Below are 24,719 nucleotides of genomic sequence, written 5' to 3'. Positions count from 1 at the left end.
TTTATGGCATTGGCTAAGAATGGCCCCGCCCCTTGTATACGCAAACCTATCACGGGGCTGGAGCGTCCGAAGCTGATTTGATAGGATTACTTGGCCGGAAGGTCTAGGGCGGATGATTGAGTACTAGCCGAGATGGCGGCGGCTGCAGCGATTCGTGGGGTCCGAGGCAAATTGGGTCTTCGTGAAATTCGTATTCATTTGTGCCAGCGCTCGCCCGGCAGCCAGGGCGTCAGGTGAGGCGCGGCCCAGTGAGGCGGGTGGGGTTCGGGGCGCCAGGGTCATGACCTCGACCTCCCGGGTGTTTGGAGAGGCCCGTGCCCACACCGCACGCGCGGTTCTCTCTCCTGCCCCGCAGGGACTTCATTGAGAAACGCTATGTGGAGCTGAAGAAAGCGAATCCCGACCTGCCCATCCTAATCCGCGAGTGCTCGGATGTGCAGCCCAAGCTCTGGGCCCGCTACGGTGAGCGCGGGACGCAGGGAACCAGAGACCCCGGTGGGGGAACGAAGGTTCCAAAAGAGAAAGAGCCGCCCAAGGTCACACAGAAACCTATACAGGAACTGGGACTCAGACTTCATCTTTGCTGTTGATCTTGATGCAAATAAGGAAATATACACTCGCAGAGTTACAGAGTGTTTGTATCCAAGTAACATGTGGAGGCGGGCCCTGCCCTGCATAGGAATCGTTTTTGTAGTTCAGAACAGGCTTCAGTTAGGGGAGAAGAGATGCTGGTCCAGCCCCCCAACGTAGGTCCTTTTAAATTATCTATGGTCAGTGCGGGTCCAGGTGGCATATGGGAATCGCAATAGTAAACCCTAAAATAATGCTGTGTTGACCATTTACTGCTAGGCCCTGTGTTGTTGTTGTTTTTTAATATAAATTTATTTAATTGGGGGCTAATTACTTTACAATATTGTATTGGTTTTGCCTGTGTTGAGTGCTTTCCTGTCCAAATCTCTTGAACCTTAAGTATGAGGGGTGGATTCCTTTTTCTCATCTTTTAGAGATTAGAACAATGAACGAACAATTGTATGGAACATGCCTAACGTTATTCAGCTAAGATGCATAACACGGTTGAGCTTTTACATTTGTTCCCCAATCCTAGACTGCACTTCTGCCAGACTTCAGTAGCTGGCTCTTCAAGTTACAATTCAGGTAATCTTGAAGATCTGAACTTCAATATCACCTCCTCAAAAAGGCATTTCCTGACCAGTTATGTAACATTGCCTCTTTACCCTATTTCATTTTACCAAGCATTTAGTAACATACTGTGTCATTTTACCACAATTTGAAAACTACCGTCATGTTGCCTGAACATAGAGACACAATAAATATTCATACTTACTGAATAATTGGGCTTCCCTGGTGGCTCAGATGGTAAAGAGTCTGCCTGCAATGTGAGAGACCCAAGTTCGATCCCTGGGTTGGGCAGATCCCCTGGAGAGGGAAATGGCAACCCACCCCCGTATTCTTGCCTGGAAAATTTCATGGATGGAGGAGGCTGCCAGGCTACAGTCCATGGGGTCGCAAAGAGTCAGACACAACTGAGCGACTTCACTTTCACTCACTGAATAATGGTATTTTTAATCACAGCTTTTAATTACACTTTGCCCTAGGAATGTCTGGAGGAAGGCAGGGAGTCACACCCAGGGCAGATTGATTTTAACAGTGCAGCTAACTGCAGTATGCCATGCACTAAAAGTTGTTTGCAGGAAAAAAAATTTTCCTTCTGAAAGCTAGTAGACTAGAGGAGATGGACACACAAATAACTTTAGTTTATGAACTACAGGATCCATTAAAAGGGCACAGTTAAGAGGCAGGCCCATGTAATACTCTGTTCACAATGATTAATACTCAGTGCTACCATGCCCCTTAAAACCTCCCTGAAACACTTTCCTTTCCATTATGACCACCCAGAATGAGCCAAAATTCTACTTAGACCTGGGCTTCCAAGATATGTTAGAGACCCACTGGATAAATTCTAGGCATGTCAAATATATTTTGGTCGTATCTCTTTACTACCCTTCCTATCCTACCAAGAGTGTAAGTGGAAGACTACTTTGGTAGCCTGTACAGTGCAGAGTGAATAATTAATAATCCTCCTGTCTCCTCAGCATTTGGCCAAGAGAAGAATGTCTCTCTGAACAACTTCAGTGCTGATCAGGTAACTAGAGCCCTGGAGAACGTGCTAAGTAGCAAAGCCTGAAGTCTCCACTGAGGATTAAAAACAACAGCCCCAGAGTCTGGGCTCTGCTGGACTGAGAACAATGTGGAGAAATGTATTTTGTTCTGTATAAAGATTGTGCTGAAAATGCTGTCTAAAAATGATCTGATTCGCATCCCACCAACTACCCATTATTGTGCAACCATCTGAGGGAAAGCAGTTGAATATAAAAATAAAACTTATTTTATTCTGTCCCATCAAAAGCCATGAGTCACTGAATCAAAAAAAGGGAAAGAACAAGAAAAAAGGAGGTTCCAGGGACCTATATTAAGTACACCACACTGAGTTCCATCTGGTCCTCTTGCCTGGACAGTGCTGGGTGAAAGGGGAGGAGCTGGGATCCAGAGGTCCTGGCTTAGGCTTAGGTGTAGGAGCTGAAGGCATGATCCCCTTATGGTTCTAAACCCCCAAAGGGGCTCTATGGGCCAGGACACTGGGGAGTATGGGAGATAAGGAGTGGAGTACATGACTTTCAGAAGTCAAGTCACCCATGAAGAGCTGTCTGCTGGAGAGCATGCACGCGATCCTGGAGCTGTGCCACCTCCTCATGCCTTTGTAAGGCCTGCAGCCCTGACTGCTGCAAGAAGGCCTGGGCAGCCTAAGAGCAGGGAAGAAAGAGATTTAACACTGGGTCCCTGAGCTGCAGCACACAAACACCACAGCCTTGAGTTAGCCCACCTCTTCTTGGAAGAGTGCATTCCCAAAAAGAAGTTTGATTGAACCTGGAGCCCACATAGGCTAGCCAGGCCCAGAGAAACGACTAAAGACTGTAAGGAAGGGGGCCATGGTGGAACAGGGGGACTGGGGACTAAGGCCAGAAACCCACCCCTGGCTGATAGAGGAACAGCAGCTGCAGCAGCTCCAAACTCTGGCCTACTACTTCAGTGTCAGAGAGGGCCAGCGTGTCCAGCAAGGTGGGGAGCAGGAGCCCTGGCCATAGATGCTGACAGTAAGCGGGACCTTTCTCTGCAACGTTGCACAGAACTGTGAGCACCTGCAGACAGAAACATGTACACAGTACCCACAATGAAACCCAAAGCTGGAATGGAGTGCTGACCACATGCCCAGTCACCATGCCAAGCACTCTTAATATGCATATTCTGTAATCCCTTCAGGCACCCTCTGGTAGGATTACTATTCCCAATTATAAATGAGGAAACTGAAGCTTAATGTGGTTAGCTGACATGCCAAAGGTTAATAACTAGTAAACTATAGTTTAGGAACTCATACCTAGACTGCTCTGTGACTGATGGTCTGGCCCTGAAGGAATCCATACCACACCACCTGCCAGCTCTCAGCTCAGGGTACTTCTGAGGGCTCAGGTCTCCTCCCACTGTTTTACACTTAGGCCACCATATCTTGGACTCAAGGGACCCGAATACCTACCAATACGCTCACCACATTAGACACTGACAGCAAGTGCAAGAGGGGCTCAATCAGATCCAGGGAGATCAAGGAGGTACAGAAACTAGGACTGTTTGCTAAAAGGGAAAATGTCAGAGTGAAGTTCCTCCAACTCAGGCATGAAACCAACCCACTCCCAATCCTACCCACCTCAGCTCAGACCAAGAGGAAATATTCCTAGGAGCTAAAGGTCCAGGCCAAGGCAGATTGTGGTGCTTACCAGTGAGGTTGTTAAGGAGCCAGAGGCCCTCAGGAAGCAGGCTAGGCTGTTTGTGGAGAAAGAACTGCAGAAGGATAAATAAGGCTGCCAGAACACGCTCATCTCGGAGTTGCATTGGCCCTCCCACAGTCTCTGCTGCTGCCTCTGTCAGCAAGTTGCTTAGACACCGAACAACAGGGCATACCAGCTGTAAAGACAAGTAGGGATTCAGGTTTAAAGAGGAAGGGGCAACCTGCACACGAGCTGGACCTGAATCAGAAGGTCACCCAGATATTGACCTGTCCACATACCAGCTCCAGTCCTGCATCCTCAGTTCTCTGGACAGCCGCAGCCAAGTCCAACAGCAGCAGCCCCAGGGTGGTTAGAGCCCCCTGGGTGATGAGCAGGGCATTGTTGACCTGGCTGGGCAACAGGAAGCAAGCAGTCACTACTCAGTCAGTCCTACCTTAAGCTGGCAAACAGCCTAGGTCTGTGTGTTCCCTGGGCTCCAAGAAGAGAGGACCAGAGAAGAGACTCATCCCCACAATTCCAGAAACTAAAGCCTGAGTGTCATGGAAGGAAGCCCCAGGGGAAGTCTGTGGCACTTTCCCAATTACCCTATTACCTGCAGATGATGTAGTGAAGGCACCAGGCAAACTCCACAGCTACCCCAAGGTTCAGCTTTGGGCCAGGCTGTAACAGTTGCAGTATGTGCTGGGGGAGAGTAGAGCCCAGGACCAAGCTGTCAGTAGAAGCAGAGCAGTGAGTAGGAACCATGGAAGGCAAAATGTTAATCACTGTTCCCAAACCCGAAGAGCTGGTGGGAAAAGTGCCCAAAACCCAAAACTCTTCCCAGTCAGGCGCATGGGGTTGCAATGTCCAATGCGTTGGAAACAAGACTCAGTCAGGCATCCAGGGGCTACACTACCGAGTAGGTCACACTTGCCTACACATGAGTTTTACTTACGGGATGATCTTCCCTGGAGCTTCCTTAGCCTGCAGAAGCTGGGACAAGGCATATCCAAGGGCTTCCAGCACAGTCAGATGGGGAGACTAGAAGCAGAGTAGGGATCTGACTCTGGAACCTAGGCCATAAGATTTCCTAAGACTTTCAATCCCTTAGCACAGAGAAGAGGCTGGAGCTGCCTAACCAAAGCAGGTGGGGCGTGTAAGGAGATGGGTACTCCAGGAGGAAGAAAGGAGGTGGACACTCACCTGGATGCAGGCAGCCAAGGCTGGAACAATGCCTTGAGGCAGAAGCTGCCTTCTCACAGCCTCACTCTCCACAATCAGGTTACCCAGGGTATACAGACAGAGCTCCTGAGAGCAGAACAACAAAAGCACTGGACTTGGCCTCCCTCAGGATCTCAGGCCGGGGGTAGATGGGGTGGGGGGGCAAGGGTGGGGGCTGGGGTGGGAATGGGAAAGATGAAGCATCCCAGTCCTTGAGAATCTGGGCACAGGGGAGTGGCAGGTGATGGTGCATGTATGGCTGTGGCTGTCAGGGAACCAGGCTTTCCTCTTTAACCTACCTGCCAGTCAAAATGGACCCAAAAGCACAATTTTTAAATCCAACCCAAGAACAAGGTAGGACAGAACAGGGCTTACTATAAAGTCTGAGCTGTGACCGGAGAGGTAGGTGAGAAGGTAGGAAGTGGCTGGCAGGCAGGCCTCAGCCACCGCAGACTGCTCAGAGTGAGAGAGCTCATGAAGGCACCGAGCCGCCTCAAGCTGCAGCAGGGCCTGGTTGCTGGTCAGGAGCCCAACCAGGGTCCGAATGCTGCCCTCCAGCCTACATGAGTGAGCACCAGAGTCCTTCTCAGCTAGCAGCCCATTCTCTCCGCACCCCTGTCCATCTGCCAGAGCCCCAGCCACCCACTCACATCATCCACACTGACCTGATGAAGGTCTGTTGTGTCTCAGGGTGCTGCAAGCCTCGACGAAGGCTGACCAGAGCCCTCTCCCTCTCCTTTTCCTCTGTGCCCCGCTGGGCCAACCGCAGGAACTCCTGGATCTGCAGAACAGGGCAGGGAAATGAGACATGGCAACACATCAATCCCAGATAGCAAGGCATGAGTTCTGCTCTACTTCACCTGTGAGCCCTCCAATATGGCACGATCCCTAGAACCTGTCATTCAGATTATTATGGCTAATAAATGCCAACCCTGCAGTAGAGTGGACAGAAGAGGGAATCAAAACTGTATTTAATACCAGCCCTGCCACTTAATCTACAGGGGACTAAACCCAGTGTCTCACCTGAAAAATGGGAGTAACATCTACTTCGGTGTTTTACTGGGTTATTTCAATAACATTTAAACCTATCAGCCTGGCATAACCTACCCCTCCAGCCATTGTCCCCATACAACTGACACTGCAACAACATTTATCGTAACATGACTTGTGTTTTCAGAGAAGGCAATGGCACCCCACTCCAGGGGAGCCTGGTTGGCTGCAGTCCATGGGGTCGCTACGAGTCGGACACGACTGAGCGACTTCCCTTTCATTTTTCACTTTAATGCACTGGAGAAGGAAATGGCAACCCACTCCAGTGTTCTTGCCTGGAGAATCCCAGGGACGGGGGAGCCTGGTGGGCTTCCATCTATGGGGTCGCACAGAGTCGGACACGACTGAAGCGACTTAGCAGTAGCAGCAGCAGACTTGTGTTTTTTAATGTTTCCAAACTTTTGCAATATCCATCCCTTCTGCCTGGGATACCATCCACAGGTCCTCCACTTCCTTCAGATTTCTCTTCTCACTGCCTCTGGGAAGTTAGTTCTTTCTGGTATCCTTTGAAAGACTCAGTTGTTTCTACTGTGCCTCATGTTTCCTTCACCACAGGTAGGAGCTCATCTGTCTCCTTTAATGGGTTGGGAACATGTCAAAGAAAGGGACTCTTTTCTTTTTTGTGTACCTGAGTACCCAACATAGGTGTCTTGGTACAAAATAGACACACAATGAATAAATGACGTAACCTAGGTATAAGTTCATCATAAACTATACACATAAACATAGGGTATGCCTGATGCTTACTACATGAATAAATGACCTGAAATAAGTTCTTTTGTTCACTTATTCCATAAATGCTGAGCATCTACTATACACCAGATACTATATAGGCATCTGAATTTTCAATGATGACAAATAAGATAAAGTCTAGTTAGAAAAAAGGTAACAAACAAGAAAATTATTAACATTACATTCTGCAGACCTACTTTAGATGCAGCAAATGCAAAGGCCTTAAGAGAATAACGGGGCTGGTATAGTGTTCCAAGAACTGAAAAGAGGACAATGTGGCTGAAATGAGTAAACTGATAAGATTACAAATGGCAGAGGTTATACTATGCTAGAGTGTGTAGATCACAGGAAGGATTTTGGACGCATCTGCCTGATGTGTAAAGAATGAATTTTTTTTAATTAATAGGAGGGTAATCACTTTACAATATTGTGGTGGTTTTCGCCATACATCAACATGAATCAGCCACGGGTGTACAGGTGTCTCCCATCCTGAAACCCTCTCCCAAAGAATGAATCTGAGAGAGGCAAAATTTCAGTAGATGACCTGTTAAAAGGCTTCTGTTAAGTATGCAGAGAAGAGGGTACTGTCAATTTTGACGGCAACGCCATGTAAAGACTTAGGAGGCAAAAAAAAAGCGGGGGAGGGGAGGACTTGATGATGTATTGGTGTGGGGGTAAGGAAGAGAGTTGTCAAGAATGATTTCCTGGTTTCTGGCTTGGCCCACTAGACGGATGGACAAGCAAATGGCAACCCACTCTAGTATTCTTGCCGGGAGAATCCCATGGAGAGAGAAGCCTGGCGGGTTACAGTACATAGGAGTCACAAAAAGTCGGACAAGACTGAAGCGACTGAGCACTAGACGGATAGAGATGTTGAAGGGTCCGCGTTCAGGTTTGGAGACAACCCTCGAGTACGACAGAAGGAATTTGCCGCCTAGTGGGTGTGACTGTCATCACGCATCCTGACCGCTCACCTCGGCTTCTCCGAGGATCACGACCACACATCCCCCTTCGGCTTCCTCCGTAGCTTCGTCTCTCAGCAGCCTCTTGCTGACCAGCTGCTGCTCCCTCCGCGCCTTCCGCAGTGCTGATGGGAAAGGAGCCGGCTGAGCATGGGAGGAGAACCCACAACCCAGGGGCTCGTCCCGTTGCCCCATCCCCGACCGCCATAACCCCATCCTCCCGTGTTCCCTCGCCCACCCGCACCTGCCTCCCGCTCCCGCCGGCGGCACCGTAGCTCCTCCACTCCGCAGCCTGACGACCTGAGGAGGCCCCGCCGTCCGCTCCACATGATAGAAGTGGAAAAATTCTGCACGAACTGGAGAGCCAACAACTTTACCCAGAGATCCACAACCGAACACAGCGGGCGCAGGCGCAGCGCAGGCCGGAAGGGGAGGTGCCAGTGGACGGGGCACGAAGCGAAGTGAAGGCGGGGCGGAACGAGGGGGCGCGACCACAGGCCAGCCTTGGCGAAGCGGCGAGAGGGTGGGGCAGACAGAGGGAGGGAAGATGCAAAGACAGGATTGGGTGGGGCGAAGGCGGGGAGGGGCCACTAATTGAGGGATGGGACCTTCAGCCAAGCGAATTTCAAGTAGCAGTTGTGGCTTCAGGCTTCTTTGGTGGCTCAGTGGTAAAGAATCCGCCTGCCAATGCAGGAGACATAGGTTCGATCCCTGGAGAAGGGAATGGCAACCCACTCCAGTATTGTCTGGGAAATCGCATGGACAGAGGACCCTGGCAAGCTGTCCCTCTGCCTTCGGTTTTTCGGCTTCCGACACTGAAAACCCCTGGCTACTAGTGTCAGCAAACACAACCTTCCCACCCCTAACACAATCTAAAAGAACATTCAAAACTACCCTGAGTTCTAGAGGAACTTCCCTGGAGTCCAGGGGTTAAGACCCCACGCTTCCGCTGGGGCCGGCGCGGTTGGATCCCTAATCGGGAAACTAAAATCCTGAGTGCCCCTTTAAAAGCCCCGAAAGAAAAAAAAAAAAAAAAAAACTACCCTTGAAGATATCGAATGCCATTTCACCAATAACAATGATTCTCAGTAATGAGTGCTAGCTAAACCCTGGACGTTGCCATGACAATTATCCCCATTTTCAGTTCAGTTCACTTCAGTCGCTCAGTCGTGTCCGATCCTTTGCGACCCCATGAACTGCAGCAAGCCAGGCCTCCCTGTCCAACACCAGCTCCTGGAGTCCACCCAAACCCATGTCCATTGAGTCGGTGGTGCCATCCAACCATCTCATCCTCTGTCGTCCCCTTCTCCTCCTGCCCTCAATCTTTCCCAGCATCAGGGTCTTTTCAAATGAGTCAGCTCTTTGCATCAGGTGGCCAAAGTATTGGAGTTTCAGCTTCAACATCAGTCCTTCCAATGAACACCCAGGACTGATCTCCTTTAGGATGGACTGGTTGGATCTCCTTGCAGTCCAAGGGACTCTCAAGAGTCTTCTCCAACACCACAGTTCAAAAGCATCAATTCTTCTGCGCTCAGCCTTCTTTATAGTCCAACTTTCACATCCATACACGACCACTGGAAAAACCATAGCCTTGACTAGACCTTTGTTGGCAAAGTAATGTCTCTGCTTTTTAATATGCTGTCTAGGTTGGTCATAACTTTCCTTCCAAGGAGTAAGCGTCTTTTAATTTCATGGCTGCAGTCACCATCTGCAGTGATTTTGGAGCCCAGAAAAATAAAGTCAGTCACAGTTTCCCCATCTATTTGCCATGAAGTGATGGGACCGGATCTTAGTTTTCACTCTCCTTTTTCACTTTCATCAAGAGGCTCTTTAGTTCTTCACTTTCTGCCATAAGGGTGGTGTCATCTGCATATCTGAGGTTACTGATATTTCTCCCAGCAAGCTTGATTCCAGCTTGTGCTTCATCCAGCCCAGCGTTTCTCATGATGTACTCTGCATATAAGTTAAATAAGCAGGGTGACAATATACAGCCTTGATGTACTCCTTTTCCTATTTGGAACCAGTCTGTTGTTCCATGACCAGTTCTAACTTTTGCTTTCTGACCTGCATACAGGTTTCTCAAGAGGCAGGTCAGGTGGTCTGGTATTCCCAACACAGTTTATTGTGATCCACACAGTCAACGGCTTTGGCATAATCAATAAAGCAGAAATAGATGTTTTTCTGGAACTCTCTTGCTTTTTCAATGATCCAGCGGATGTTGGCAATTTGAGCTCTGGTTCCTCTGCCTTTTCTAAAACCAGCTTGAACATCTGGAAGTTCACGGTTCACGTATTGCTGAAGCCTGGCTTGGAGAGTAAAAATCCCAATTTTACAGGTGAGAAAAATGAGACAAATACAATTATGGATCACTGTTCTGCATAAAAGGGAATGGCATTATTTTTGCAATAAAGTAATTGTTTCATCAACTTTGAGCGCCACTAATCTACTAGGTAATGGGGAAACACTGGTGAATTAAACACCATGTTCCAGGGAATTCCCTGGCAGTTCAGTGGTTAGGACTAGGTGCTTTCACTGCCATAGCCCCAGGTTCGATCCGCCCTCTGGAACTAAGATACCAAAAGCTGGGTGGCGCGGCCAAAATAAAAACTGTTCCATACCCTCAAAATCTGAATTGTGCCCAACTAAGCCCTACATGGTTTATTTCCTGCATACCTCTCCAGTCGTGCCTTACTCATCTCTCCTAGGATTTTTGTTCCCTAAACAAGCCTTGCACTATTTTCTCTTCTGGGCTTCTGCACAGGCTGTTCCATTGTCTAGAGCCCAGTTTTTGCCACCCCACCTCTACTAAAACCAGCCTCCTTCCTTTAACTAACACCATCCTCAAGATATCCACTGCCCTTCTCAGAAGAACTGGACCAGGCCCCTGTTTGAGAGCATGTAGCACCATACACTTCTTCATAACCCTTTTCACAGCTGTCATTGTTACAGTATAGTTTTTTGATGTTTTCTCCTTCCAAACCCCCTTCACAACTCCAAGAGAGTAGAGTCCTGGTAGCACTTAAGAATTTTCATTGAGGGAATTCCCTGGTGGTCCGGACTCCAAACTTTCACTGCTGAGGACAGAGAGTTCAGTCGCTGGTGGGGATCTAAGATCCTGGGCAAGGTGTATGCCAAGAAAAAAAAGTTAAAGAATTCTTAAAGAAACTGCTGATCTTTTGAAATTAAAAGACACTTGCTCCTTGGAAGAAAACCTATGACAAATCCTGGACAGCATATTAAAAAGCAGAGACATCACTTTGCCAAAAAAAGTTCGGTAGTTGTGAGAGTTGGACCAAAAAGAAGGCTGAGCGCCAAAAAATTGATGTGTTCAAATTGTGTTGCTGGAGAAAACTCTTGAGAGCCCCTTGGACAGCAAACAGATCAAACCAGTCAATCCTAAAGGAAATCAATCCTGAATATTCAGGAAGGACTAATGCTGAAGCTGAAGCTCCAATACTTTGGCCACCTGATGCAAAGAGCTGCCTCATTGAAAAAGATCCTGATGCTGGGAAAGACTGAAGGCAAAAGGACATGGGGGCAGCAGAGAACAAGATGGTTAGATAACATCACTGACTCAATGGACATGAATCTGAGCAAACTCTGGGAGTTAGAGAGGGACGGGGGAGCCTGATGTGCTGCAGTCCATGGGGTTGCAAAGAGTCAGACACAACAACAATTTTTTGAAAGCTACTACTTAGGCAAAAGTGCAAGTAAGAACAAATCCAGGAAAGAAAAGTGTTCTTTGAACCAACTGTTCTTCAAACCAACTTCCTTCCCTTGGATTTAATTCCACTTCTTGGAGTCAGTCAAGGAAGTCTTTGATTTCTTCAACAAAACATCTAGTTAAATATCTTCAGAGCATCATCTTATCCTCCACATTTTCTCTTCAGCTCCAGCATCCATCCAGCCTCTGGACAATCATTTATTGAGAATTATTTATTTATTTAGTGGAAGCATGGAGCCCTAGCCCTCAGACCAGCAGGGAATTCCCTGAGTATCATTATTGATGCACCATTATATGGCTGGGGAATAGGATCCGGGTCTTGTCCCCTTCCTTATGGGACAGGTTAGCTTCTGACACCTACATCTTTCTCATAATATGAAAGATAAGGCAAGTCCCCAGGAAAAATCTATGCTCTTCCCAGAGTGTCTGCTCAGTTACAGCTGCCCAAACTATTTTTGTTTTTTCTTTTTTGGTGGGGGAGGAGGGCTTGTTTTTGTTTGTTTGTTTTGTTGCACTTATCTGCCTGGCAACACTGTTAATCCTGTAAGAAACAGCTCTGTGTCCTACTACAGGCCTAGCTGTTTCTTTCTCTAGAGCTCCCACAAGTCCTTATTTTCTCCTGTGTAAGAATCCTGTTCACCATGGACTGTAGTTCTGTGTCTGCGTTTGCCTCCCCCACCTCCTAGAGTACTTGAGGAGCTATGTGATGGTCACATCAGCATCCCGAGGCTTGGCATCAGCTCTGGCACTTGGTAGACAAATGATGGATATTTTTTGAATGAAGCTGTGACTTGGGAACTTTGCAGAACCATTATTGCCCCTCTTAACTTGGAGTGTCTCCCATAAGATGATGGAATCTTTTAAATCACTTTTAAAAATTGAAGTATAGTTCATTTATGTTACATTAGTTTCAGGTGTACAGCAAAGTGATTCAGTCATTTATATATATATATATTCTTTTTCAGATCCTTTTTCATTATAGGTTACTATAAGATATTGAATAGAGTTTCTTCACTATACAGTAGATCTTTGTTGTTAAGGTGATGGAATTTGCTGAGGAGGCAGGCTTCAGTAGCCTGGGTCCTCTGAATGCAGAGACTCTGCTGAAGACAACAATGAAGGGCTACTGCTACAACCTTAGTGGTAGTGTTGGGATTCCAAGCCTGTTTGTCTGACTGCAGTCAGTTGGTATATTTCACACTGAACTATACTCATATCTTGGTCGTCAGGAATGTCCCAGTGACATGGTCTGGCCTTTAGGCATGACTTTGGGTATTAGGACATGCCCAACAGGACATACAGGAGGCAGTGTGGTCCAATGTGGGCTCCTTGTTTGGAATGGGGAAAAAGGGAAGTGAAAATTCAAATGTTTTTATGTAGCTCTTTGCCCAGAAATCTAGAAGTTCAGACTTATAAGGGCTCTTTTAAAAGTATAGCCCTTCTGAAACTGAAGGCAGTCATCAACTAGATCTTTTGAACTGTAACTTGCTTAATAAATAATATCATGTAATTTGCTTTCACCAATCAAGCTTGCCTTAGCCTTAATCATTCCTGCAAATTACATACCCTCATGTAGCTTACACAGTATGTCACAAAACTCCATTAATACCTCTTTGTGGGTAATACCTCTGATGTACGGATCGCTATAGCAATGGTTCCTTAAGCTGATTTTTCAGGAATTTAGAGTCAGCTCTTGTCCAGTTCACATTCCAGCTGATTAAGACTGCTTGAAACCACAACCCTCCAACCAGGTCTGTGTGAGTGCTGGATGGATGGCCTTTTGATGTCAGAGGGCCAAAACTTCATCCTCAGACCATGCTAATACTACCATTTTATGAATGTCCCTCCCATGAAGAAGCATGTAACTCAGATACACCTGAGCAGAGTACTGATTACTCACCTTTTTTCCTGTCCCCAATTACCTTCTTCTGCACCTCCAACCAATCTATACCCTTCACCCATAAATATCCTAAGCCCCTTTCCATGGAGGAGGTAAATGTGAGATTTGTTCTTCCTGCTCCTCAGATACCTCATGAATAAATCCTTTCTACAAACTTCAGTGTTTCGGTGTTTGGCTTAATTCCTGTTGGCCAAACGAACCTGGTTTGGTAACACTTCCCCACCCTCTGGGAAATTTGCTTTTCTTTTCTTGAAAGAGTAGGTGAGTTACTAATTAATCCTCATTCAACATAGGTCCAGCTTTTCCTTCCTAGGACATAGGAATTGTGCTGGGGAGAGGGCAGGAGAGAGCTAGGTGCAAGTGAGAAAATTATATTAGGAATATCTGGTTTCTCAAATGTCAGCACAGAGAAGTGGAAACTAAGAGAGTGAGGCACTAGGCCAATGTGTCTCTGTTCAACACATAGACTTCTCTACTTTTAAGAAAGCTGTTACTTTAAAAATTGTGAATCACCACATTGCACACCTGTTACACGTAACATTGTACATCAATTATACTTCAATTTAAAAAAATCTATCAGGATTACCTTCTCCTAAGACACACCTGGAGAAGGCAATGGCAACCCACTCCAGTATTCTAGCCTGGAAAATCCCAAGGACAGAGGAGCCTGGTAGGCTGCAGTCCATGGGGTCGCTACGAGTCGGACAGGACTGAGCGACTTCACTTTCACTTTTCACTTTCATGCATTGGAGAAGGGAATGGCAACCCACTCCAGTGTTCTTGCCTGGAGAATCCCAGGGAAGGGGGGCCTGGTGGGCTGCAGTCTATGGGGTCACACAGAGTCAGACACAACTGAGGTGACTTAGTAGCAGCAGCAGCGAGACACACCAAAGCTGGCCAATGAAGATTTCCACTGTGTCTGTAACTTCCCTGGTGGTCCAGTGGTTAAGACTGCACTCCCACTGCAGGGGTGTGGACATTCAATTCCTGGTCAGGGAACTAAGATCACACAAGCAGCAGGGCCAAAAAAAAAAAAAAATCTGTTACTTTCTTAATAAACACATTTAAAGAACAAGTCAGCAAAAAACAAAAAAGGACGTGGGGGGGAAGCTGTTCTTTAGACCAACTTCTTCTCTGGAACTAGCCCTTGGAGTTGATCAATGAAGTTTGCAGTCTCTTCCACAAAATATCCAGTTAAATATCTGAGGAAATTCAGGGAGTTGAACTTGGGTAATAGGAAGTTAATAACAACCACCAAGACTAGAGAAAAGTTATGGAAAGTACCCAGGCTGAATCACTGGGATAGGGGCAGGGGACATTGAGAATCCTGGCCTGAGGAACTGGGAATCTCCTTTTCTCCAACCCAGACAAGCCTGGGGGCATCTGAGTCATCTGAGCACTGCCTGGGTCAGAGGAATAGAGGCCTTGCAAGATCCTTCCTGTTATAGCCCCTTTCCAGGCAACATCCTTCATTGCGAAATTTCCAGGAAGAGTAGCGAATGGGGTGGCTGGGAGGAAGAAAAGTGGGGAGTGACAGGGTTCAAAGAAGGGGGAGCAGAGCGACATCACAGGGTTACATAAACTCTCAGAGGCTGCCAAAGAGTAAAGACAGATAGGTTTGTGGAGGCTGGAAGCCGGCGTGAGCCACTGTAAAGGAAAGAAGCCACAGTCCAGCCGACAACCAGAGAGAGAGGCAGAGGCTCTGAGAATCTACCGACTATGGTGAGAGTATGTTCTTGGGGCCGAAGCGTGGGCTATTTGGGGAACCTTAGGAACAGGCTTCGGCCGCCCTGACCTCCGCTGTCTTTCCAGGTGTGCGTGCCCTACCTGCTGCTGCTGCTGCTGCCGTCACTGCTGCGTGTGTCTGCGGACACAACAGAACCCTGCGAGCTGGACGACGACGATTTCCGTTGTGTCTGCAACTTCACGGATCCGAAGCCTGACTGGTCTAGCGCCGTTCAGTGTATGGTTGCCGTCGAGGTGGAGATCAGTGCCGGCGGCCGCAGCCTGGAACAGTTTCTCAAGGGAGCCGACACCAACCCGAAGCAGTATGCTGACACAATCAAGGCTCTGCGCGTTCGGCGACTCAAGCTGGGCGCTGCACAGGTTCCTGCTCAGCTTCTGGTCGCCGTTCTGCGCGCGCTCGGGTACTCTCGTCTCAAGGAACTGACGCTTGAGGACCTGGAGGTAACCGGCCCAACGCCCCCGACGCCTCTGGAAGCCGCTGGGCCTGCGCTCACCACCCTCAGTCTCCGTAACGTATCGTGGACAACAGGAGGTGCCTGGCTCGGCGAACTGCAGCAGTGGCTCAAGCCTGGGCTCAGGGTGCTGAACATTGCCCAAGCACACTCGCTTGCCTTTCCGTGCGCAGGGCTCTCCACCTTCGAGGCGCTCACCACCCTAGACCTGTCTGACAATCCCAGTCTCGGCGACAGCGGGCTGATGGCAGCTCTCTGTCCGAACAAGTTCCCGGCCCTCCAATATCTAGCGCTACGCAACGCGGGGATGGAGACGCCGAGCGGCGTGTGCGCGGCGCTGGCGGCAGCGAGGGTGCAGCCCCAAAGCCTGGACCTCAGCCACAACTCGCTGCGCGTCACCGCCCCGGGTGCTACCCGATGTGTCTGGCCCAGTGCACTAAGGTCTCTCAATTTGTCGTTCGCTGGGCTGGAGCAAGTGCCTAAGGGACTGCCCCCTAAGCTTAGCGTGCTTGATCTCAGCTGCAACAAGCTAAGCAGGGAGCCGCGGCGAGACGAGCTGCCCGAGGTAAATGACCTGACTCTGGACGGAAATCCCTTTCTGGACCCTGGAGCCCTCCAGCACCAAAATGACCCGATGATCTCCGGCGTGGTCCCAGCCTGTGCGCGTTCTGCCTTGACCATGGGGGTGTCAGGAGCCCTGGCGCTGCTTCAAGGAGCCCGAGGCTTCGCGTAAGGCCAGGGGAAGAGAGGGAAGAGGAATGAATTGGCTCAGATTGCCCTGGCTCCGGGAGACCCTCGCCAGGACATCTCAACCAACCAGCCTTCTGCCCCATCCTTATTAAAATCTTAAACAGCAGATCCGTGTCATTGACTCAGCAGATGTTTACTGGGCACAGTGCTGGACAGGGAATCCATTATACTTAAACTTTCTTCATCCTAACTTGCTAGAAACCATACCCGCCCTACCATAGAAAAGAACTACGGGGGCAGAAGGGGTATGGAAAAATTGAGTGTCTAGGGCTGCGTGGTTTCCCTGCCATTTGGGGTTTTCTGAACAGATTACTAGAACCTGTGTTAAAGGATGTTTGAATGGTAAACATGCCTGGAAGGATACTAAATGTTTCCTCTCTGGTGCATTTTCCAAGAGCCAGCTCAGCTGCTCCCTCTCCAAGGTAATAAAACCCAGAGGCATTTGCTTATTCTTACTCTTTTTTTTTTCCCCTTCAACCCCCAGTGAGGAAAGACAGCTATGCCACTCATTCTACCTAAGCTCTGAGGTTTATAATTTCAGGGTTGCTCTCCTGTAGTGTAGAGCCCCTCTGCCCACAAAGGTACACTGATTTTCACTCTGTCAGGTAATAACGGGGGAGCTTGAGAATGGGGAACTGATGCAAGATGCTATAATTTAACCTTCTCTGAACCAGAGATTTTGCAATTATGTTAATATACAAATGTATGATTGTTCTTTGATTTGCAAACAGTATAACATCTCAGACCCTTCACAGCTTCTTTGGACCCCTGCACACGGCAATTAACAGTATATGTCCCCTGAACCACATCATCTCAGAGACCCAGGACATCAACCAAGAGGGACTGTTCCTTCTAAGGGTTCCTTCTTCACCACATCAAGGAGATAGTCACGTCCATAAGGGATCTAGATATGCCTCAACGGGGACCTGAAGAGGAGTGGGGAGAGGCATGTAAACATAGCCCTTCTCCTGCCTGCCTTCCTCCAGTGTCCAGAACCACACAGATAGTAACAGAGAATGCACATATTATTACATTGAAGGGAAAGTTACACAGGTCATCAGACTCAAAGAATCACAGGGACAGCTAAATAAACTGCCAATCTGTGTGGCCAAACCTCACTGGCTCCATTTTGTCAGTTTCATCTTAGGCCCACAGTCCTGCCCCCTCCCCTCTCTGCACAACTGAGCTTTACTCTATTCACAAGGAGTGTACCCAAGCCAGATAATTTACCTAATTAGCTTTTACTCTTGCCTTCATCTGATATGAAAACGGGAAGAAAAAAAAAAGAAAACTGGAAGGATGCCTTTTGCTGACACAGATGGTTAACAGTCATGAGACCCTCAGGGAGGAAAAAGCCCAGGTTCCCTTGGATGCAGATGTGCAGCTTACTTGGTAGTCAAATTCTGTTTTTAGCCTTGACCCCTTTAAATCTCAGGTATCCCCGTCTCAGAGTGCATCTGTGAGTGCATCTGGATCTTGGCTGTATGTAAATTCACAACACCCGCATTATGTAAGTAACATGGCTGTATGTCAGTACCCACAATAAACTTCAAACTGTACTTTATGGAGTTGCCTGCTTCGTTTTTTCATCTCAAAGTTCTTTCTCAGTCTGATGGATATTATTCAATATATCTGCTTCCCAACATTTTGCATGTCGATAGTTTTCCCAATACCATTTTTTGAAAAGACATTGAATGGACTTGGCCCCCTTCTTGAAAATCATTTGACCGTGTGTGTCAGGTTTTATATCTGGGCTCTCTATTCAATGGTGGTTGTAGTGGTTTAGTCATTAACTTCTGTCTTTTGCAACCCCATGGACTGTAACCTGCCAGGCTCCTCTGTCCATGGGATTTCTCAGGCAAGAATATTGCAGTGGGTTGCCATTCCCTTCTCCAGGGCTCTTTTCAATGCTACTGGTCAATATATCTGTCTTCATGCCAGTACCATACTGTTTGATATGAAATCAGGACGTGTGAGGTCTCTAATTTTATTCGTCTTTCAATATTGCTTTGGCTTCTTGGGGTCCCTTGAGAGTCCATATGAATCTTAGGATGGATTTTTCTATATATGCAAAAAAAAAAGCCATTAGGTTTTGATAAGATTTAATTAAATTTGTAGATTGCTTTGGAGAGTGTTGATATCCTAATAATACTGTCTTCCAATCCATGAACATGGGATGATTTTCCATCCACTTGAATCTTTTTTCATTCTTGCAGCAATTTTTGTAGTTTTCACTGTACATGTCTTTCATCTCTTTAATTTCCAAGTATTTTATTTTATTTTTTGATGCTATCTTAAATGGAATTGTTTTTCTTAATTTCCTTTTCAGACTGTTCATTGTTAGTGTGTAGAAACTGCTTTATTGACAGACTGTCGGGACTTTTATCAGGTACTCTTGTACTTATTTTGGCTGTGCTGGGTCATCATTACTGCATGCAGGTTTTCTCTAGCTGTGGTGAGCAGTGTCTGCTCTCCAGTTACAGAGCAAGGTTCAGTAGTTGCAGCGCGTGGACTCAGTAGTTGTGGTAGATAGATCTGCTTTGCAGCATGTGGGATCTTCCCAAATCAGAGATCAAATGTGTGTCCCCTGCATTGCAAGGCAGATTCCTAACCACTGAACCATCATGGATGCCCCAGGTACTCTTAACTACTCATGCGTAGTGAAACTGAGAGAAACAGACTTGGGTTAATTCCTACTTCCAAAGGCCCCTACATTGGACTTATCTACAGAGAGGGTTGCTGACCTAAAGTCACCTTGAAATGACGCTCAAACAGAGGAAACTGCACCTACACCAGGACAAGAAGAAGACAACATCAGAAGTAGACAGCTTACCCAAGGTGCTAGACCTGATTCATATGATCATTGATCTTTCCTTGACTTCTTGGACCTTTGCATATAAATCAAATGTTTTTCTATCACGGGCACAATCCTATGCTTGTTTTTTAAAAAATCAATCCAGTTGTTGTGTTTATGGCCAATAACCTGTGTCTAGTACTTCCAGATTACCTTGGTGGATTTCTCCACTCCAAGGCTCTCACTAGATGACCCTTAGGAAATTTACCTTGTTTTAAAATTTTTTAGAAATTACTTATCTGGCTGCACCAGGTCTTAGTTGTGACACGTGGGATATATGATCTTCCTTGGGGCATGAGGGATCTCTAGTTGTGAGGAGATTTATTTTAGAAGAAAGAAAGTTCAGTCCTGTCAGACTACTCTTGATATTACTAGGTGGGATCCTCTCACCTGGCCAATAAATAATACCTGTTGTGATCTTCGCCATAAATATGAATTTTCCTCTAAAGTTACTCAAGCTTAATCAGAGCAATAAGCAAAAATTCGTGAAGGAATAAAACTTCCCACAATCATGGGATGGATTTATGTGGTTAACACCAGGCCGTGGTCATTTAAGTTTTAAGGTCCCCACAGTTGCAAGGGGTCACTCGTAATTGGGCTTCCCTGGTGGCTCAGACAGTAAAGAATCTGCCTGCAATGCAGAAGATCCTGGTTCAATGCATGGGTTGGGAAGAACCCCTGGAGAAGGGAATGGCTACCCACTCCAGTATTCTTGTCAGGAGAATTCCATGGACAGAGGTGCCTAGTAGGCTACAATCCATGGGGTTGCAAAAAGTCAGACATGCCTGAACTATTAACACTTTTATCTTGGGAACAATTATATTATACTAAGAACAACCAGCCTAGCAACACTAGGAAACTGGACTAAGAGGCTTATGGAAAGTGCCAATTAAGATTGGTACAGAATAGACTAAGTCAGATGACCTGAGGATATACTGGGCTACATCTAATGCAAGTTTCTGGCTTAATTTTCACTTATGATTTTAATAATACTGCTAGCTATGTTATTTATACTTTGCCTGTTTCACAAGATTAGATTGTTTTTTCTTGCATAGCTAAATGTGTGACAGAGTCTCTGACAAAAATCCATAGTTTTATATGAGATCAATGATTGTAATAGAGTAACTCTAGATATGGGAAGATACAACAAAAGGGAATTTTTCCTAGACCATATCATATTAGGAAGACAGGTGGTCCAGAGTCCTTTGATTACTGTTGGTAAGACTTAGTCCAGTAACAGCACACTGAGTAGCCTATCAGTGAAATCTTCACCAGACCGAGGAATGAGTCTTCCTAGCACCATGGGACAAAGTGGTCATGAAATGCCTCCCAAATATGGTTGAGTTTGTGACCATGAGGAGGCCCTGTCAACTACAAATTGGTACTTGCCATCTGCCTCTACAAGGATTAAATCATGTGCTGCTGCAGTGGCTGATTTTCAATGTCCCCTGAAAGGAGTTCAGGGTGGAGAGCAGAAATGAGACACTGTGCTCAGGGAAAAACTGGCAGGACAGGTCTTCAGATAGTTGGATATTGTCAGGGGCTGATTCTATGAGCCTAATCCTTGTATCTCCTTATATTTAGAAAAGCACCAAAATCCTTCATGGTGATGACTGTTCCTTTTGACTAGCAGAAACCTTCCGGAAAAATATGTGCTTGACTGCATATACTCTCCCTTCACCACAATCACATAGATGCTGACCTCCCCTTCCTCTCTAGAGCAGTTTCTCAGAGCTATCTGAGGTGCTGTCTCCTGGGATGCAGTCCTCATTTTCCTCGAATAAAACTTAACTTGCAACTTTCTTGTTGTGCATTTTTTTAAGTCAACAAGACCTGGAATCAAAGAACACTGGGGATTAGAACACACAAACATCAAACTATAAATACCTACTTGTGCTTAGCCATTACTACCAAAAGCATCATTTTTTAAATAAGCAGATGTGTGTCAATCAGTGCAAAATACAATAAAGACTTGTTAAAACAGAACAGTACTTTGTCTCAATGGCTATATAAAGGAGGTGGTTTTGTTTTTGTATACATCTGGTCTGACAGCAAGTTGTATTACGCATTTAAAGCAATACATGCCCCGAAAGCTTATATTTTCAGTTGTGTACTGAAATCAGAGACCGTCTTTTTTTTTTCTTTTTATTAGAGCCATACTAGTGAGTATGGGAGAAGGCAATGGCACCCCACTCCAGTACTCTTGCCTGGAAAATCCCATGGACAGAGGAGCTTGGGAGGCTGCAGTCCATGGGGTCACTAAGAGTCAGACACGACTGAGCGACTTCACTTTGACTTTTCTGCATTGGAGAAGGAAATGGCAACCCACTCTAGTGTTCTTGCCTGGACAATCCCAGGGACTGGGGAGCCTGGTGGGCTGTTGTCTATGGGGTCGCACAGAGTCGGACACAACTGAAGTGACGCTGCAGCAGTGAGTATGAGGAGAAGGCAATGGCACCCCACTCCAGTACTCTTGCCTGGAAAATCCCAGGGATGGAGGAGCCTGGTAGGCTGCAGTCCATGGGATCGATACAAGTCGGACACAACTGAGCGACTTCACTTTCACTTCTCACTTTCATGCATTGGAGAAGGGAATGGCAACCCACTTCAGTGTTCTTGCCTGGAGAATCCCAGGGACGGGGGAGCCTGGTGGGCTGCCGTCTGTGGGGTCGCACAGAGTTGGACACGACTAAAGCGACTTAGCAGCAGCAGCAGTGAGTATGAAGTAGTACCTCATTATGTTTTTGATTTGTATTTCTTTAATTACCAAGGATTTTGAGCATCTTTTCACATGCTTGTTGAGCTTCTTTTAATAAATATCTATTCAAATTTTTTGCCTAGTTTTAATTTTGTTTATCTTTTTGCCTTTCAGTGGTGTATAATGATGTTGAGCATCTTTTACTGCATGTATCTTCTTTGGAGAGATAGCTATCCAAATCTTTTCCTCATTTTTTTCTTGTGTAGTTTGTCTTTTTGTTGGTGAGTTGTAGGAACTCTCTATCTATATCTTGGATACTAGATCACTGTCAGACATATAATTTACAAATATTTTCTCCCATTTTGTTGGTTTTCATATTTTGATGTACAAACATTTTTAACTTTGATGAAATTCAGTTTATCATGTTTTCTTTTGTTGTGCTTGCTTTTGGTATCATATTTAAGAATTCACTGCCAGATTATGTCATGAGGATTAATTTCTCCATTTTCTTCTATGAGTTTTATAGTTTTAACTCTTAAATTTAAGAAATTGATCAGTTTGAGTTAGTTTTTGTGTATGGTCTGAAGTAAGGGTCCTGTTTCATTCATTTGTATCTGGATATTCAGGTGTAACAGTGCCATTTATTAAAAAGATTAATCCTTCTAATTAGGAGATAGATGGCCCCAGGCTGAACAGTTTCTCCCCTGTGGACAGAAACTCCATAAAGCAGGATGATGGAACAGGCTGGGTTCTGCCCAGATAAGTGATAAAAGACCACATATTCTTGAAGTTAAGGAAACCTCCCTGCCTACACATGTGCAGAAAGGCTCACTGGAGGTCAAAAAAGATGGGGGTGTCACCTCATAGTAAGTGAGGCAATCACCCACAGGCCTCTTCACTAGAATCCAGCTTGGCTAAGAGATGCACATGCGCACACAGGAGGACCCTGAGATATACCAAATACAGGCTCAGAACCAGACACAGCAAAGTGATTGGCCAAAGAAAACTTGGAAGAAATGCCCCATAAAAGTGATTCAAGCTACGATGAGGGTGCGACTGTCTCTGAGCCCACCTGTACGTCTATCCACATGTGCTATACTCTTTTTTGTCCTAACAAACCCTTGTTTCACTACTTTTTATCTTTGTGGGAATTCTTTTCTGCAAAGTCAAAAAGTCAGGGCTTTGTCACTGACCACCAGTCTAGTGGCTAGGCTCTGGTACCCTGACTGCCTAGACCTGACCTCAATCTCTGGTCAGGGAACTGAAGCCTCATCTCAGGCCGCTGCAAGCAGAGGTCAGCCAAGATCATTTCCTCACTGAATGTTTTTGACGTCTTTGTCAAATCAGCTGTCCATAGAAACATGGGTTTATTTCTGGACCCTTACTGCTCTTTGACTAATCTCTGCTTTTACGCCAGGACCACAGCATACTGTTCTATTACTCTTGCTTCACAATAAGTTTTGAAATCAGGAAGTATGAGTCCTCCAACTTTGTTCTTCTTTTATAAGATTTTTCCGACTATTCAGCACCTGTTGAAATCCATACGACTTTAGAAAGAGGAACAGTGGCTGAGAGTGAAGGAATGAAGGAACTCCAACATTACACTAACACTTTAAAAGAGGCTCAGAACACACCAAGGAAACCAGAACTGAAAGAGACACGTGTACTCCAATGTTCATCGCAGCACTGTTTATAATAGCCAGGACATGGAAGCAACCTAGATGTCCATCAGCAGACGAATGGATAAGAAAGCTGTGGTACATATACACAATGGAGTATTACTCAGCCATTAAAAAGAATACATTTGAATCAGTTCTAATGAGGTGATGAAACTGGAGCATATTATACAGACTGAAGTAAGCCAGAAAGAAAAACACCAATACAGTATACTAACGCATATATATGGAATTTAGAAAGATGGTAATGATAACCCTGTATGCGAGACAGCAAAAGAGACACAGATGTACAGAACAGTCTTTTGGACTCTGTGGGAGAGGGAGAGGGTGGGATGATTTGGGAGAATGGCATTGAAACATGTATAATATCATATATGAAATGAATCGCCAGTCCAGGTTCAATTCAGGATACAGGATGCTTGGGGCTGGTGCACTGGGATGACCCAGAGGGATGGTGTGGGAGGGAGGTGGGAGGGGGGTTCAGGATGGGGAACACGTGTACACCCGTAGTGGATTCATGTTGATGTATGGCAAAACCAATACAATATTGTAAAGTAATTAGCCTATAATTAAAATAAATAAATTTATATTAAAAATATAAATAAATAAAAGAGGCTCACAGAAAACAATGACCTGTCCTTTAGTTCAGTTATACAAGATGTTGGAGGGTGAAGCCATCTAATCCTGAGACCACTTTTGTTTTTGGAACCTGCCAAGATTGAGGAGAAGACAGTAAATCTGGTTGACCCTGCTGTGGGTGACATTTTGGTAGTAAAATATAATGACAGGCTGAACTAATTACTCTTTATTTTCACATAACAGCTGGTGGTGGTGTAGTCTCTAAGTCGTGTCCGACTCTTGTGACCCCATAGACTGTAGCCCACAAGGCTCGTCTGTCCATGGGATTTCCCAGCCAAGCATACTGGAGTGGGTTGCCATTTTCTTCTCAACGGGACCTTCCAGACGCAGGGATTGAATCTGGGTCTCCGATACTTCACGCGGTCCCCTGCATTGCAGGCGGATTCTTCACTGACTGAACTACTAGGGAAGCTCACATAACAGCTACACAACGAGATATAACAACAGGCATTGTTGGTAAGCATACAGTATCAGTA

General features: G+C 46.2%; 3 protein-coding genes across 7 annotated transcripts; 2 read left to right on the top strand and 1 right to left on the bottom strand.

Moving 5' to 3' along the window:
• Positions 1 to 75: 75 nt before the first annotated feature.
• Positions 76 to 2,427, top strand: NDUFA2 (NADH:ubiquinone oxidoreductase subunit A2). Its single transcript, XM_019965059.2, has 3 exons — positions 76 to 233; positions 356 to 462; positions 2,115 to 2,427. Exons 1-3 carry the CDS (start codon positions 133 to 135, stop codon positions 2,204 to 2,206), a joined length of 300 nt encoding a protein of 99 aa, XP_019820618.1. The 5' UTR covers positions 76 to 132; the 3' UTR covers positions 2,207 to 2,427.
• Positions 2,385 to 15,394, bottom strand: TMCO6 (transmembrane and coiled-coil domains 6). Of its 4 annotated transcripts, none has more exons than XM_019965056.2 (13): positions 15,256 to 15,394; positions 8,049 to 8,160; positions 7,817 to 7,929; positions 5,726 to 5,841; positions 5,436 to 5,619; positions 5,043 to 5,147; positions 4,795 to 4,880; positions 4,453 to 4,569; positions 4,127 to 4,250; positions 3,849 to 4,035; positions 3,611 to 3,705; positions 3,051 to 3,218; positions 2,385 to 2,822 (listed from the first exon to the last, which is right to left on the bottom strand). In XM_019965056.2, exons 2-13 carry the CDS (start codon positions 8,131 to 8,133, stop codon positions 2,709 to 2,711), a joined length of 1,494 nt encoding a protein of 497 aa, XP_019820615.2. In that variant the 5' UTR covers positions 8,134 to 8,160; positions 15,256 to 15,394; the 3' UTR covers positions 2,385 to 2,708. The 4 variants fall into 4 exon arrangements, with proteins under 4 accessions (XP_019820615.2, XP_019820616.2, XP_070649816.1 ...); XM_019965057.2 differs by having other exon boundaries at positions 4,139 to 4,250; XM_070793715.1 differs by lacking the exon at positions 4,795 to 4,880 and having other exon boundaries at positions 4,127 to 4,246.
• On the top strand, positions 14,948 to 17,940 carry CD14 (CD14 molecule). 2 transcript variants are annotated; one of them, XM_019965053.2, is made up of 2 exons: positions 14,948 to 15,156; positions 15,241 to 17,940. In XM_019965053.2, the coding sequence occupies exons 1-2, from the start codon at positions 15,148 to 15,150 to the stop codon at positions 16,357 to 16,359; spliced, it is 1,128 nt and encodes a 375-aa protein (XP_019820612.1). In that variant the 5' UTR covers positions 14,948 to 15,147; the 3' UTR covers positions 16,360 to 17,940. The 2 variants fall into 2 exon arrangements, with proteins under 2 accessions (XP_019820612.1, XP_019820613.1); XM_019965054.2 differs by having other exon boundaries at positions 14,954 to 15,150.
• Positions 17,941 to 24,719: the final 6,779 nt, after the last annotated feature.

The sequence above is a fragment of the Bos indicus genome, chromosome 7, assembly GCF_029378745.1.
Source record: "Bos indicus isolate NIAB-ARS_2022 breed Sahiwal x Tharparkar chromosome 7, NIAB-ARS_B.indTharparkar_mat_pri_1.0, whole genome shotgun sequence".
Classification (NCBI taxonomy): Eukaryota; Metazoa; Chordata; class Mammalia; order Artiodactyla; family Bovidae; genus Bos; species Bos indicus.
This window is presented reverse-complemented; position numbering and strand designations above follow the sequence as displayed.